The sequence below is a fragment of the Triplophysa rosa genome, linkage group LG3, assembly GCF_024868665.1.
Source record: "Triplophysa rosa linkage group LG3, Trosa_1v2, whole genome shotgun sequence".
NCBI lineage: Eukaryota > Metazoa > Chordata > Actinopteri > Cypriniformes > Nemacheilidae > Triplophysa > Triplophysa rosa.
In genome coordinates, this window is record NC_079892.1 from 641,293 (window position 1) to 656,250 (window position 14,958).

Below are 14,958 nucleotides of genomic sequence, written 5' to 3' on the forward strand. Positions count from 1 at the left end.
GGTTTGCGCACGCGATAGGTCGTGTTCTAAAACGCGTTTCCTGCAATTGAAAGTAGGCTAACTGTTGGAAGGATACACCATGTGAACGGTTGTCTCAGATAAGGGGAAAATGGTGTTGTTTTTATTACTGCATTCATTATGAATAATGGCTATATTTACGAAAAACAGCTGTTCATCTCCCCCCAGAACTCGCACTATACAAAGGCTCTGCCCTATAAGTGCGTGGGGCACATGAATGCGATCGGAATTCACCCCAAGATGTGATAATAGCGTTCAGTTTCTTGCACAGATCAATTAACTGATTTATAAGACGCTTATTTAACGTCACAAGGGGCAGGGATTACTTTTGTGTTGAATGTATTTGCGTTTTTTACTTTTATTGATTTAACTTTAATTAATTCAACCAAATGTCTTCTTGAAAAAACAATACCACCCACATCTTGGATGTACTGGAGAACTGTGGGTGAGTAAATTAGTAGCAATTTTTGGGCAAAGTAATGCATTAAGGAATATAAAATACAGTTAAAAAGACAATTTCCTTTTTAATGTTATATCATGAAAAGGCACAAATACTGGATGCAATATTTGTGTGCATGTTTTAATATATGGCCTATAAGTAACAGCAACAAAAACAGTATAAAAGGAACAAAACGAAATAAATAACAGAAATACAAAATAACAGAAGAAATGAGGATATGGTAAAAAAACTGGCCCGCATCCTATTTATACTTTTGGAGTCTGGCCCTCAAAGAAAAGTAGTTGAAGACCCCTGGTGTACAGGCTTTTAAAACTTAATCGCGATTTTAAACAGTTGCTTTGATGCGTTCAATGAAGATAGACAGCTTCTAAACTGTGGGACGCGGCAAAACGCAACGCGAGGTCCAGTCTGGTGTAAATGGTCATGGGCTGAAGGCTGCGTTGGTGAATCTCCGTCAGACAGCGCAATCGTGTTAAGTTCTCTTTCGTGCTTGAATGGATAAAACCATACAAGATTATGTCAGAAAGCCCGTTTTAAGACTTCAAAGTGTAAAATAAAATCTTAAATGAATGCAAAGAGTTGTGAAAATGGGAGTGCGGTGACGGTCAGATCTGCGTACTGAGACAGCTCTTAAAGGGGCCACGTTCTTAAACGTGCTGCTGTGACTCCTGTCACTAATGTTAATCAAAGAACAAAATAAAAGAAGAAATCAATGTTATTTTGTAGCTTTAATGAGAATTCTTCTGCATTTAATTTATAATTTAGCATTAAAGACTGTAAAGTGTTTGAGAACTTCCTTCAATTTCTGTATATTTCATGATAGCTCTCAATTATATTGTTGAATGGCTATAATTAAAGTTAAAATAATCAATTTAATAGAGACATCAGTTACAGTACTAATATCAAAATGTTTTCTTTCATTCATAAAATGACGCTGTTAAAGAAATATGTTGTTTCTACATCAATTTGAAGATTAAATGTGAAATTATTCAAATGTAAAAGTGTATTTTAAAATTGTATTATGTGTGATTAATCGTGATTAATCACAGAAAATGTGTGATTAATCAGATTATTTTTTTTAATCGATTGACAGCACTAGTTTTATTATGTTTGTGTGGCCGGCAGTCGACCGTGAGGGAGCTGTCGGTACTTTACTTTCGTTTTGTTGTTTGTTTATTTTATTAAAAGTTTGGTTTAACGTTCGCCAGTTCCCGCCTTCTTCCTTCCTTACTTTGAATATTGTTACAGTGAGCCATTAGCAAAACAATCCCTTTTGCGTCACGCAACTTTACGTAATTACCCATCATACATTATGATACAGTCTGGTTTGTTGGGTCGGATGGCTTTCACACACGTCTAGCGAATCGCTCCAGAGTTCGTTTGCAATCGGGCGATTGTTTTGGGGCGGATCTTAGCGCGATTGCCGTGTTCACATATGCCTAAACGAACCGAACCAAGAGGGAAAATGCACCAGGTTCCGAAACAAACCCTTATGTGTGAAAACGTCCTAGAAAGATGCGTCTTTAGTCTAGATTTAAACTGACAGAGTGTGTCTGCCTCCCGGACAGTGCAGGGAAGACTATTCCACAGTTTAGGCGCTAGATAGGAAAAGGATCTACCACCTGCACTTGATTTTGAAATTCTAGGTATTACCAACTGTGACAGGACGCCTGAGAGCGTAATGCACGAGAAGGACTGTAATACAAGAGGAGTTCACTCAAGTACTGAGGAGCTAAACCATGTAGGGCTTTATAGGTAATAAGCAAGATTTTGAAGTTAACGCGATGCTTTATAGGTAACCAGTGCAAGGTTGACAGAACCGGGCTAATATGTTCATACTTTTTTGTAAGTGTAAGAACTCGAGCTGCCGTTTTGGACCAGTTGGAGTTTTTGTAATAAGCCTGCAGGGCAACCACCTAACAGTGCATTACAGTAATCTAGTCTTGATGTCATGAATGCATGAATTAACTTCTCTGCATCTGACATTGACAGCATATGACGTAGTTTAGATATATTCTTAAGATGGAAAAACACAATTTTACAGGTGTTGGCGACGTGGCTCTCAAATGACAGATTACTATCGAACAAAACGCCAAGATTCTTAGCTGACAACGAGGGTTTTATGGAACATCCGTCAATAGTAAAGCAGTATTCTTGGTTGTTACGTATGGCGGTTTTCGGTCCAATAAGTAACACTTCCGTTTTGTCCGAGTTCAGTAATAAAAAGTTGTTACTCATCCAGTTTTTTATATCGACTATGCATTCCGTTATTCGATGGAACTGCTGCGTTTCATGAGGCTTCGAAGAAATATAAAGTTGAGTATCATCAGCATAACAGTGAAAGCTAACTCCGTGTCGCTTTATTATATCTCCTAGAGGTAGCATGTATAATGCAAAGAGCAGAGGCCCTAAGACTGAGCCCTGTGGTACACCGTACTGGACTTGCGATTTGCGTGACACCTCATTGTTTATTGCTACAAATTGAAAACGGTCGGATAAATAAGATTTAAACCATTTCAAAGCTATTCCTTTAATGCCGATGTAATTTTCGAGTCTATGTAGGAGTGTGCTGTGGTCAATGGTGTCGAATGCAGCACTATGACCGGTGACCGGCCGGTCAGTCTCACGTCTCGCCGATTCCAAGCCGATCTTCTGTTGCCTGTGATGCGGGCAAGAACGTCACAGCCGTCAGTACACTCAAAGCCGCAAGTAAACATGTAAACGTGTGTGCGCACGGCCTGTCTTTCACGGCTCGTTTATACTCGCATGTGTGTCCACCGTACCGCAAGTCTCTGCTGACTGACGCGCATCTCTCATATCCGCTGACTGCACGCGTGTGCACACGCATCATGTACTGTACAGACTGTAGTTCATCTCTCGCTGCTCCGTCTACATGGGGTATGTATGCTAACAGTGATGCTAAACTCTGACACATGCTAAACTCATGTTGAAGTTGTTCACTCTGTGTAAAACAAACGTAAATTCCATTCAACCTGATTGCTTGTCTTACGTTAAAACTGTGGTAATTCCACCTAGGTAAAATGACATTCAACATGAATTCTGCTTGTTTTTAAAAATCCAAAATATAAAAAAATGAATAAATCAACCAATATATGTGATATATATCTGATATCTGAGTTCTTTACTAACACAAAAAACTGCAAATACATATACATCTTTAGAGTAGAATTCACTCATAAGATTTTTAACTTTTTTATTGAAGTTGCAGCAAAAATCAACCCACTTCTTTTAATACTACAGACCCAAGATAAAGACAATTTATTTTACATTTCAGAAAAAATGAAATAAAGCAATATTAGTTTCATAAACAGAAACAGACGAGAATAAAGTTGAAGTATTTTATTGTTATCTTAGACTTTTGTGAGATGAGTACAAAAATGAAAAAGGTAAATTAAGTGACATGTTTAGTTATATTTTATTATTTGTACTTCTTTTCAGTCACAGAGTTCTTCAATTTAAGAGTTGTTTGGGAAAGAGAAGATTCTGTAATTTAATGCAGCTTGGAGAACTGCATTTAGGGAAATTGTAATGTTCATTCATTTATGTAATGAAAAAAAAGTGCATTGAAGAAAAGTTAATATGGTTTTATATACAGTATACTGTCAATTATAGTTTGTGGATAGAAAATCGGAATCGGCAAAAATCGGAATCGGTAGGTTTCACTTATGATAAAATCGGAAACCGGAATTGGCAAAGAAAATTGCAATCGGTGCATCTCTACCCTTATTCATCGTCTGGTATCGTTTAAAGCCTTTTGAAGCTGCACTGAAACTGTCATTTTGACCTTCAAACATTTGGAGTCCATTGAAGTCCACTATATGCAGAAAAATCCTGGAATGTTTTCATCAAAAACCTTAATTTCCTTTTGACTAAAGAAACAAATACATAAACATCTTGGATGACATGTGGGTGAGTAAATATTATGAAAATGAACTACTCCTTTAAGAACAAATTCATGTGTGTATGCACGTGTTGTGAATTAGGCGGAAGGTGAGAGGTTCAAATGTGCGTATAAATATGAATAACCTACGCAAATATTTGTGAATGAGACCCATTGTTCTATCATTGTGAGATTTTCTGATATTAAACACGAGCGAGTTTGTCGCATCTAGAGACAGCTTTACGCAGCAGTGTGAGTTCAGAAATATGCGAGGATGCGCTTTCTCTAGCATGTGCACACTAAACTGAGAGAGAGGCAGTTGTGCTGAGGCACACGCATTGCTTCTAATGTAAAGTGTTTAAGCGCAATTGACATTCTTTGTTTGTTGCATATTCATGAGTACTTGACACATAATAATGTAATCACAGATAGGGCTGTCACGATTATGAAATTTGATTGAAGATTAATTGTCTAATAAATCATTGCGATTATGGCGATTAATTGTCTGTTTTAGGGCTTTGGCGATTATGACGATTAATTGTCTGTTTTTGAGCTTTGACATTTAATTCTCATACATTTTTGATTCAGCGATTGAAACGACCATATTGTTCTGAATACAAGACTATGTTTTTTTCTTGGAAATACATCGGAAAAAATTGGGTCATCATATATTTAAGGTTTAGGGTTTTACCTGGCAATAATACAACCACCAAATACTTGTAAATGAAGTAAACTGATCAGGTGTGAATTGAAGCCACCATTAAAATGCTATCGGTCATAGAAAAGCTTCTAGTCAGTTTTTTTTCTCACTTGCAAGACTACAGTAAAATTTTACTTGTGTGTTAATGAAATTTTGGTAGACTGGTTTTCACACTGAGATTTGCTTAAATAATATTAAATTGTACTGCAGGTAATTTGTATATGTTTTAGACTTTTTTAAGTGATTGTGTTGTGGTGGTACATTTGACAAGTATTACCATGCTTAAGTAACAATATATACACTAAAATATGTAATATGCAGATACACTACAGCTCCCCCTAGTGTCTTCTATAGAGATGTGCGATAATTGCGATGATCCGATTATTTAATAATCGTGACAGCCCTAATCACAGACTTTTTTTAAACCGGGTGCTCAAAATGAATTAAGTTATGCGGACAGCCCTCATTACAACTATGTTAATAGTAAAGCAAGTGAAGAGGCTTAGTTATAAACTTAAACACTGTTTACATTTAAAAGTATATGAAGGTAAAGCCAAATACTGATTCACTTATGTTTTTTTTGTAGATATAAACCTTCTGTGTGAGAAAGACTGCTCAGATCTGAACATGTTGAATTCTCGCGGTTACCACACCATGTACATATCCTAGGTGGTATTTTTTAAACCACATTTTCTACTGATTGAGAGAGGAAATAGTGCTGTTGATTGACTAAAAATGCCCTTTTATACTGTCACGGTGACAGTATCCCCTATAATAACTGCAAAGTTTAGACTTCTTTAACAACTGAATAGCATGCGAAGGTAACTTGCATACATAATATTTAAGCAAATAAATAGAGAACAGGGCTCGAAATTAACTTTTTTCCTTACTTCAAGAGTTAGGAGTATCCACCCAGAAATTAATAGTTGAATACAAAATCAGAAGAGCTTTATTTCAGAAGAGCAGAATAGTAACAATTGTACCATTAAAACATGCATGTGATGTCTGTTGTGTTTTACATAGTCACAATGGCTTCATGATTTCCTGAAATCATATTTTTTAATCATAAAACAAAGGCTTGAATTAGATATGTGAGAGGAAAACGATCGCATCATCATGCTGTCAATCCTCCTTACTGACCCTTATTTCTCATCAAAGCATATAGAGAAACAGTTCAAACTAGAAACACATCATATTATATGCTTATATTGAGCAGATATGAGGGGAACACGATCGCTTTTTGAAAATGTTTGTTCGTGAGTATATTTAATATAACGTTGTTGCAATTGTTACACTTGTGCTGCTGTTCAGCCGCGAGGTGCGCGCTCCCATTGCGACGGGAAAGAAATATGTAACATTACTGCTCATGCGCGAGACGCACGCAGACATCCAAACGCCTCCATTTAGCTCATGTTTATATAGAAAAATTATGATAAAGTAGTGCTGCGGCATACAAAGACGCATTCTGTGTGAATGGCCGGTCACAGTGCAACAGTGAAAAGGGACCCCACTGAAACAGTGTCACGCTGCGCTGCATTCCGCACGTTGTTTAAGCGACATACACCTGTAATGCGGTATATTAAAAATTCATATCATAACAAAAATACACACCGGTATTCGGTATGAACCGGTATATAGCCCAGCCCGAACATATCCATAAAATCACAATTGTATAATTTATTGTATTGTAAATGTATCAGGTGAGGGAGGATGAGGATGATTTGTCAGAGCTGCAGCTGCGACTCTTGGCTTTGCAGTCGGCCAGCAGAAAGTGGCAGCAGAAGGAGCAGCAGGTGATGATGGAGAGCCGAGAGAAGATCACTAAAGCTGTTACAGTGTCTCAGAACAAAAGCACTTCTCCATGTGAAAGAAACAAAGTTACCTGCCGAGGAAACACTGTGTGCAGATCACAGGAGAGACCACGAGCTGCCAAACCTGCGGCCAGAGCCAAGAAAGCTGCTCACCTGAGTAAGACACATTCACATGTGTTCACTCCTGACCAACACGTTCACATGCACACACATGAGAGCGAGACACATGCACACACGTGAGAGCGAGACACATGCACACATGAGAGCGAGACACATGCACACATGAGAGCGAGACACATGCACACATGAGAGCGAGACACATGCACACATGAGAGCGAGACACATGCACACATGAGAGCGAGACACATGCACACACGTGAGTGCGAGACACATGCACACACGTGAGAGTCAGACACATGCACACACGTGAGAGCGAGACACATGCACACACGTGAGAGTCAGACACATGCACACACGTGAGAGCGAGACACATACACACACGTGAGAGCGAGACACATACACACACGTGAGAGCGAGACACGTACACACACGTGAGAGCGAGACACGTGCACACACGTGAGAGCGAGACACGTGCACACACGTGAGAGAGCGAGACACGTGCACACACGTGAGAGAGCGAGACACGTGCACACACGTGAGAGAGCGAGACACATGCACACATGAGAGCGAGACACATGCAGATGTTAATGTGTGTGTGTTTGTTGTAGATAAGCAGGCATTGAGAAAGCAGCAGCTGCGCACATGGAAACTTAAACATGAGCAGCAGACACACAAGAAGGAGGAAGAGGAGGAGAGGAAGAGGAGGGAGGATGAGATCCGCAAGATCAGGGATCTGTCCAATCAGGATGAGCAGTATAATCGCTTCATGAAGCTGGTGGGGTCCACACATCGATCACGAAGCAAGGTAACTCTTCATTTTCATTTTGTTGTTTAGCTGTGGTGTGTGTGTGTGTTTCACTGAAGTGATTTGTTGTTGTGCAGTCTGATTTTAAACACTTGAATGTGCTATTATGATGAAGTTGTAGAGTTTCATTGATAATAATATAAGGGTGGTTGCGTTGTCCTGTGTCACTTACAGTCCAGTATTATGTGCGAAGTGATATCCAGTGTCATGACCATCCTCCGTTTATCTTCAGAACCCAAATGAAGATAGTTTTGATGATGTCCCGGAGCTTCATGACCCCCCCCATAGACTGCAACACAACTGACTTTCAAAGCCCAGAAAGTGAGTAAAGATATCATGGAAATAGTCCATGTGACGCCAGTGGTTCAGCTTTAACTATATAAAGCGACAAGGATACTTTTTGTGCGGAAACAAAAACAAAAACCTGATTCAACACATCAACTTCCAACACGCATCCACGAGAGCATGCAATGCATACGTGTTGAGCAGGAGCCGGTGTTCTACGTCAGCACCACACGCATGCTTCACGTGGTCTTCCGGACATGCATTTGAGACTGACACTGGATTCACATGGACTGTTTCAATGATGTCTTTACTCACTTTCTTGGCTTTAAGTGTATGGGGGAGGCAGAAAGCTCCCAGACCTCATCAAAACTCTCTTCATTTGCGTTCTAAAGATAAACAGAGGTCCAAGGGTTGTCCAACCACTTGAGGCCGAGTAATTCTTGACAGATTTGTTTATTTTTGGAGTATCCTTGAGTCGCTCACACAGAACTCTCGTGGGTTCAAACACGTGACTGTTAGTGGTCATGAAGAATGAGTGAATAATAATAGTGTGTAATGTATACTTCTATGAGACATGTTCATGATGATGTGAATATAATGATCATCACATGTATAGTTTTGTTTTAATATCAGCATTATCAGTCTTCAGATGCTGATCACAGGAAAGTGGTTAAACAGACTCTTGACACATCAGGAAATCTCTATCAGTATGATAACTATGATGAGGTCGCCATGGAGACAGACAGTGAAACGAACTCTCCAGGTACAGTACTCAACTCTCAACTCAACTTTATTTATATAGCGCTTTTACAATTTTCATTGTTACAAAGCAGCTGTACATGAGACATATTGACTATAAGCAAAATAATTAAAGTTGTACCTGCAAAAACAAGAAAAGGTTGAAAACACAGAAGACAGACATACCCACATACAAAACACTCCACACACACAATATGCACACGTACTAACACACATAGACATAGACACACACACGGATGTGCACGCACACACACACAACACACACACACACGTACGTACACAGACAAGTACGCACACACACACACACACACACGCTCAGTGAGAGCACACATTTAGGATAAAGGAGAGAGAAGCACAGGTCAAATATAACAGACTATAAATTCCTATATGCAATATTAATTAAGTAAAACTTCAAAATTCTAAAGCAGCCCCCCGGTCAGGCAGATAGTGCAAAAACAGTATGCAAACGGTGGCGAGGAACCCAAAACTCTAATCGAGAAAAAAAAACTCAGGAGAACCCAGGCCCAACCAGGGGATTCCAGTTCCCCTCTGGCAAAAGCTGCTGCCTCTGCACAAGCTCCAGAGAGCTTGCACAACAAGGCTAAATAAAATAAATAAACTTAATAATAAAATAAATTATAGTTTAAGATTATCATTAATAATCTAATAGCATTTGAAATTTTGTGGTGAAGACATGTCAAGAGACCGCGTCCTTCTTTATCCAGCTCTATCATCTCAGCTCTTGTCAGGTCCCCACTTCCCATTCTCCGCTCTACCATCAGGTCAGGCCATGAACTGCATCCTGCTCGCTGTGGTAACCTTGGAACAATGAGACAAGACTGGCTGAGAGTAGAGTACTGTTCTGTACTCTTTGATGCAACAAGTACATCAGTTGTGTTTTTGGTTCCGGTTGATCTAACTAATGCAGCCTAAACCCTCAGAGGATTTATATTATGGAAGAGTAGTGTATGCAAGATTAAAAAGATGCGTCTTTAGTCTAGATTTAAACTGACAGAGTGTGTCTGCCTCCCGGACAGTGCAGGGAAGACTATTCCAAAGTTTAGGCGCTAGATAGGAAAAGGATCTACCACCTGCACTTGATTTTGAAATTCTAGGTATTACCAACTGACAGGACGCCTGAGAGCGTAATGCACGTGAAGGACTGTAATACAAAAGGAGTTCATTCAAGTACTGAGGAGCTAAACCATGTAAGGCTTTATAGGTAATAAGCAAGATTTTAAAGTTAACGCGATGCTTTATAGGTAACCAGTGCAAGGTTGACAGAACCGGGCTAATATGTTCATACTTTTTTGTACGTGTAAGAACTCGAGCTGCCGCGTTTTTGACCAATTGGAGTTTTTGTAATAAGCCTGCAGGGCAACCACCTAACAGTGCATTACAGTAATCTAGTCTTGATGTCATGAATGCATGAATTAACTTCTCTGCATCTGACATTGACAGCATATGACGTAGTTTAGATATATTCTTAAGATGGAAAAACGCAATTTTACAGGTGTTGGCGACGTGGCTCTCAAATGACAGATTACTATCGAATAGAACGCCAAGATTCTTTGCTGACGACGAGGGTTTTATGGAACATCCGTCAATAGTTAAACAGTATTCTTGGTTGTTACTTATAGCAGTTTTCGGTCCAATAAGTAACACTTCCGTTTTGTCCGAGTTCAGTAATAAAAAGTTGTTACTCATCCAGTTTTTTATATCGACTATGCATTCCATTATTCGATGGAACTGCTGTGTTTCATGAGGCTTCGAGGAAATATAAAGTTGAGTATCATCAGCATAACAGTGAAAGCTAACTCCGTGTCGCTTTATTATATCTCCTAGAGGTAGCATGTATAATGCGAAGAGCAGAGGCCCTAAGATGAGCCCTGTGGTACACCGTACTGGACTTGCGACAGTAGAGTCAGAGTCATGTGAGCAGTTATATGATTTCAGCTGACTGTGGTTGTTTTTTTTTCAGCCTCCTCACCATCTCGTGATGTGTTTGTTGGCTTTCCTCTGGAGTCCACACCTGTCAGACAGGTAGAGTTACAATCTCACCTGCCGTCTTCCTGTATGTCTGTTAGTTTTCTTCTGCTCATATCTTGTGTTATCACACGCCTCAGGGTTTGGGACAGCAGGTGGAGCTTTTCAGTTCGGCTCCTCCCCCTCCTTTACCCCCTCTGCCCCCTCCTGATGAGACGGAGCAGCCGCCCAAACCTCCATTTGCTGATGAGGAAGAGGAGGAGGAGATGCTGCTGAGAGAAGAGTTACTCAAGTCTCTGGCCAACAAACGAGCTGTTAAAGTTGAGGTGAGACATCTTGGCACTCGTGCACTGCGAGTGAACATCACTTACACAAGAACGTAAGAGGTATTTAAAACTGAGGTTTGTTCTGCTTCGGCTGAATTGTCTTCATCACACTGAGATTTGTGTTTGTAGGATGCGTCCAGTAGCAGCGGGCCGCCGTCTCCTGTTCTCAGATCAGTGGTTCGTCCCAACACCAGAAACAATCTGACAGCCGTCAGCCTGAACACAATCGTCTCTAACACTCGAGTACTGAAGTTTGTGCGCGCTCATCCTGTTCCCAAAGCTCAGTTTGTGGTGAGTTTGTGCTGGTGGTGGTGTTGTGCCAATCAGTCGATGAGAATCTGATGTGTATGTGTGTGTGTTTTTCTTTGTGTGTTTGTTAGTTACCTCGACACAAGACTGTGGTGGTGCGTCTGAATGCATCTGATGACAGTGATTCAGACGGAGAGAGCTGCAGCTCCACTCCCAGCGTGTTTGGAGGACTGGAGTCTATGATTAAAGAAGCTCGCAGGACTGTTGAGGTGCGAGCGTGCGTGTGTGGTGTGATGTGACTGAAACACACACGTGTCACCTCCTTTTACATGACATTTTGACACGTGATGTTTTTCTTCAGGCAGCCAAACCAAAGCATTCCGTTTCAGAGAAGGAGAACAATCCAGTGAAGATCAGAGATGAGATGATCAGGTACAGTCAGATGTTTAAGAAACACTTCACTCTCTTGAGCACAAACACTGGATGGATGGATGGATGGATCTGTCTGTTGATATTGTGAACACTGTTGTTGTGATCACTGGAGTGCAGTAAGTGTTTGTCATGTCATGTGATGCAGGACCAGCAAGCTGGCCGTTTCGTCTCCTGTGGGTTCAGACTCCGAGCTGGACCTCATGACAAGAGCTTCAGATCTTCAAGAGAAATACAGTGAACACACGTCAGTCCCTCTGCAACACACACACGTTTCAAGTTTTTTTTCCATAGTCAAAATTATTTTTATAGCTTACCATTACACACACTTTTACATTTTCAACTATACCATGGTCTGTTTGAATACATGATTCTGATTGGCTTGAAGGTGTGCATTAAAACCGTTTAATGCACGGGTAGTTGCAGTCAGTTTGATAACATTTTAAATTAACTGACAAAATAATTGTCATTTTCACCTGTCTGGTCAAAAATTACACTATAAACATCAATAACAGCTTTAACTTGGCAAATAACCATGGTATAAGCTGGATAATCCACAGCTAGCCATGCGTTAAAGTATCTTTGCAGAGGCAACCACCCTCTGCTTCTTGGCCTCAACCCTTTAATGCACGGCTAGCTGTGGTTTATCCCTTGCATAAACATCATGTAGATCAGGTGTCTTAAACGCACGCACACACACACTAACAATGATTGTAAATATTGTGTGTAGAAGTCAGTTGACTGCAGATGAGAGTCTGTTGAAGCAGCTCCAGCAGCAGGAGATGAAGAAGAGAGAAGCTCTAAAAACAGCTGAAGCTAAAGTCATGCGTCTGAAAGAGCAACTGCTCGCCTCCGAGAAGATCGCCAACGCTAACAGACTCCTGCTCAAGAAGCTTCATGAACAGGTCTGTGTGGGAAATATCCCATGAACACCCTGACACACATCTGGCATGTGTAAAACAACCTTCACCGGTGCACGGTAAAGACTCACAACACTAGAGCTGCGTTTTGTGTTTGCTGTATGTGTATGTGTCTGTGTGCAGGTTCAGAGAGTTCAGCATCGTGTGACTGTGAAGAAGAATCAGTGTATGAAGCTGGAGAAAGATCTGGCTCATGTTCAGATGTTCAAACGCTGTAAACCTGCAGCTCTTCAGCACTCGGTGAGCGCACGGCACACGCCATTCAATCGGTGATGGTGTAAAGCCATTGTGTAACCGCTGTGGTGTTTTGTAGCCGCTGAAGGTCCGGCGTATGGATTACTCGGACACTCATTACGCCGAGCTCATCGCGCAGAAGAAGCGCTTGCAGCAGCTGGAGTCGGAGTACGCCAGAAAGATCGAGAAGCTGAAGAAGGCTCAGGCGTTACGTCAGGCTGAGCCGCGTGCCGCCGCCCCGCAGGCCTTTCCGTTACCTCAGCCCTCGCTGCACGACCTGACGCAGGACAAACTCATTCTGTCCAGTGAGGATGTGGAGGCTGAAGACGACGTGCAGCAGATTCCCACAACCACTGCCAACCGCCGGCGATCCTTCCGTGAGTCCGGCTCCTTCACCAAACCCAACCTGAGTCATCTGGAGAGTCCTGCCGCATCTCTGGTGCCCGTCAAACATGCTAAAGCCTCTTCCTGCGACAGCGCCGCCGGCGGTCTGCCCGAGCTCCTGCCAGGGTTAAACGTTGAGGATCTCAGACAGAGATATCAGATGTGCGGCAGACTGTCTGACGTCCTGTGGGAAGAGACGCGCTCGCTCCGCTGGCTTGCCGATCACGTCCAGACTCCGGCCAAGGTAAAGACACAACTTCAACGCTCGTGTCACGACACGGCGGTTCAAATGTTTCAGCGATCTCGTTGTGTCTCGCGCAGGTGCCGCAGATGGACTTTGATCCGGCAGTGGCTCATCAGAACAGAACGGAAACTAAAGCCGAGCCATTTAGACCGTATCGCAGTCCTCTACTGCTCTTCAAGTCTTACAGGTGCAATGACGTCAGACATCATTGAGTGCTTTTCCAACATCATGCTGAACCGTTCTTGTCGTGTGACCGTTCCACTCTGTCACTCGCTGCCTTGGTAACTCAAGAGACTGAGCTATGACTCGAAAACCCCTCCAGCTCCAGATGTTAACCTGCTAACTATTTTGGCTACTGGACGAGTGACCAGTCCTGAGTGGCGACGTCGCTAGACGCATTCTGTCGGCACAATCATGCTGAAAATTCCGGGCTGAGAACGGTTTGTAATCATGTTGTGCCGAGTCAGCTTAGAACGGTTCGAGGTGATTGTGGAAAAGCGCTCAATTACTGGCATCAATGTCTCATGAGATGTCATGATGTCACTTTGTGCTTTCACACGTTTAACAGGTTCAGCCCGTATTACCGGACCAAAGAGAAGCTCTCCCTGCGCTCGCTGACCTACAGCAACATCATTCAGCCCAAGAAGTGTTTCTGTCGCTTTGACTTGACTGGCACGTGTAATGATGACGAGTGCCTGTGGTACGTGTGATCCGTCACTGTCTGACACTCTGCTCTCTACACATTCTTACACTGTGTGTGTGTTTCAGGCAGCACATGAGAAACTGCATGCTCACGGACAGTCAGCTCTTTCAGGATATCCTGTCCTACAGTCTTCCTCTGATCGGCTGTGAGGCCACCAGCAGCACCAGTGACATCAGCAGCGCCACAGGTAACATCACATCCTGTCCTTCTTTCGTTCATCACTCAATGATCAGCTAACTGTGACACTGATGTCCACAGAGAAATACATGAAGAGGCTGTTCGGGCCCAACAAGGACCGGATGGGAACCGACCAGAAGGCTGTTCTGCTCATGAGCAAAGTCAATGAGAGTTTGAGACACAGTGAGTGCTCGTGCTGACACCTCCTGTCTGTGTTTGAGAGGTTTACTTTGAGACTGATGGATGCTTGTTTCTCTCTCTCAGTTCCTCCGTTCACCACATATAAAGCTCAGAGGAGGTGGAGACCTGAAGCGCCGACATCGAAAACAGATGCTCAGGATGATGAACATCACAACGGTGTGGACGTTACAGTTCCTGTTCAGCAACACGGTCAGAATCACCTCTACTCTTTCATCTTCTGCGCTTGACGTGTGTAATGACAGACGG

General features: G+C 42.0%; 1 protein-coding gene across 3 annotated transcripts in view; it reads left to right on the forward strand.

Annotated features, from left to right (window-relative positions):
- Nucleotides 1-14,958, forward strand: part of LOC130551552 (zinc finger C3H1 domain-containing protein) — a 48,681-nt gene that overhangs the window by 11,757 nt on the left and 21,966 nt on the right. Inside the window, exons 4-20 of one of the 3 annotated variants that reach the window (XM_057329244.1) lie at nt 6,837-7,047; nt 7,619-7,815; nt 8,734-8,863; nt 10,841-10,902; nt 10,986-11,171; nt 11,301-11,462; nt 11,552-11,689; nt 11,782-11,852; nt 11,998-12,096; nt 12,580-12,754; nt 12,893-13,009; nt 13,083-13,631; nt 13,709-13,818; nt 14,200-14,331; nt 14,400-14,521; nt 14,593-14,694; nt 14,776-14,901. In XM_057329244.1, the coding sequence (XP_057185227.1) occupies nt 6,837-7,047; nt 7,619-7,815; nt 8,734-8,863; nt 10,841-10,902; nt 10,986-11,171; nt 11,301-11,462; nt 11,552-11,689; nt 11,782-11,852; nt 11,998-12,096; nt 12,580-12,754; nt 12,893-13,009; nt 13,083-13,631; nt 13,709-13,818; nt 14,200-14,331; nt 14,400-14,521; nt 14,593-14,694; nt 14,776-14,901 (2,689 nt within the window). Of the gene's footprint in view, nt 1-6,779; nt 7,048-7,618; nt 7,816-8,733; nt 8,864-10,840; nt 10,903-10,985; nt 11,172-11,300; nt 11,463-11,551; nt 11,690-11,781; nt 11,853-11,997; nt 12,097-12,579; nt 12,755-12,892; nt 13,010-13,082; nt 13,632-13,708; nt 13,819-14,199; nt 14,332-14,399; nt 14,522-14,592; nt 14,695-14,775; nt 14,902-14,958 lie in introns of all 3 variants that reach the window. The other 2 variants (XM_057329242.1, XM_057329243.1) reach the window with 2 other exon arrangements.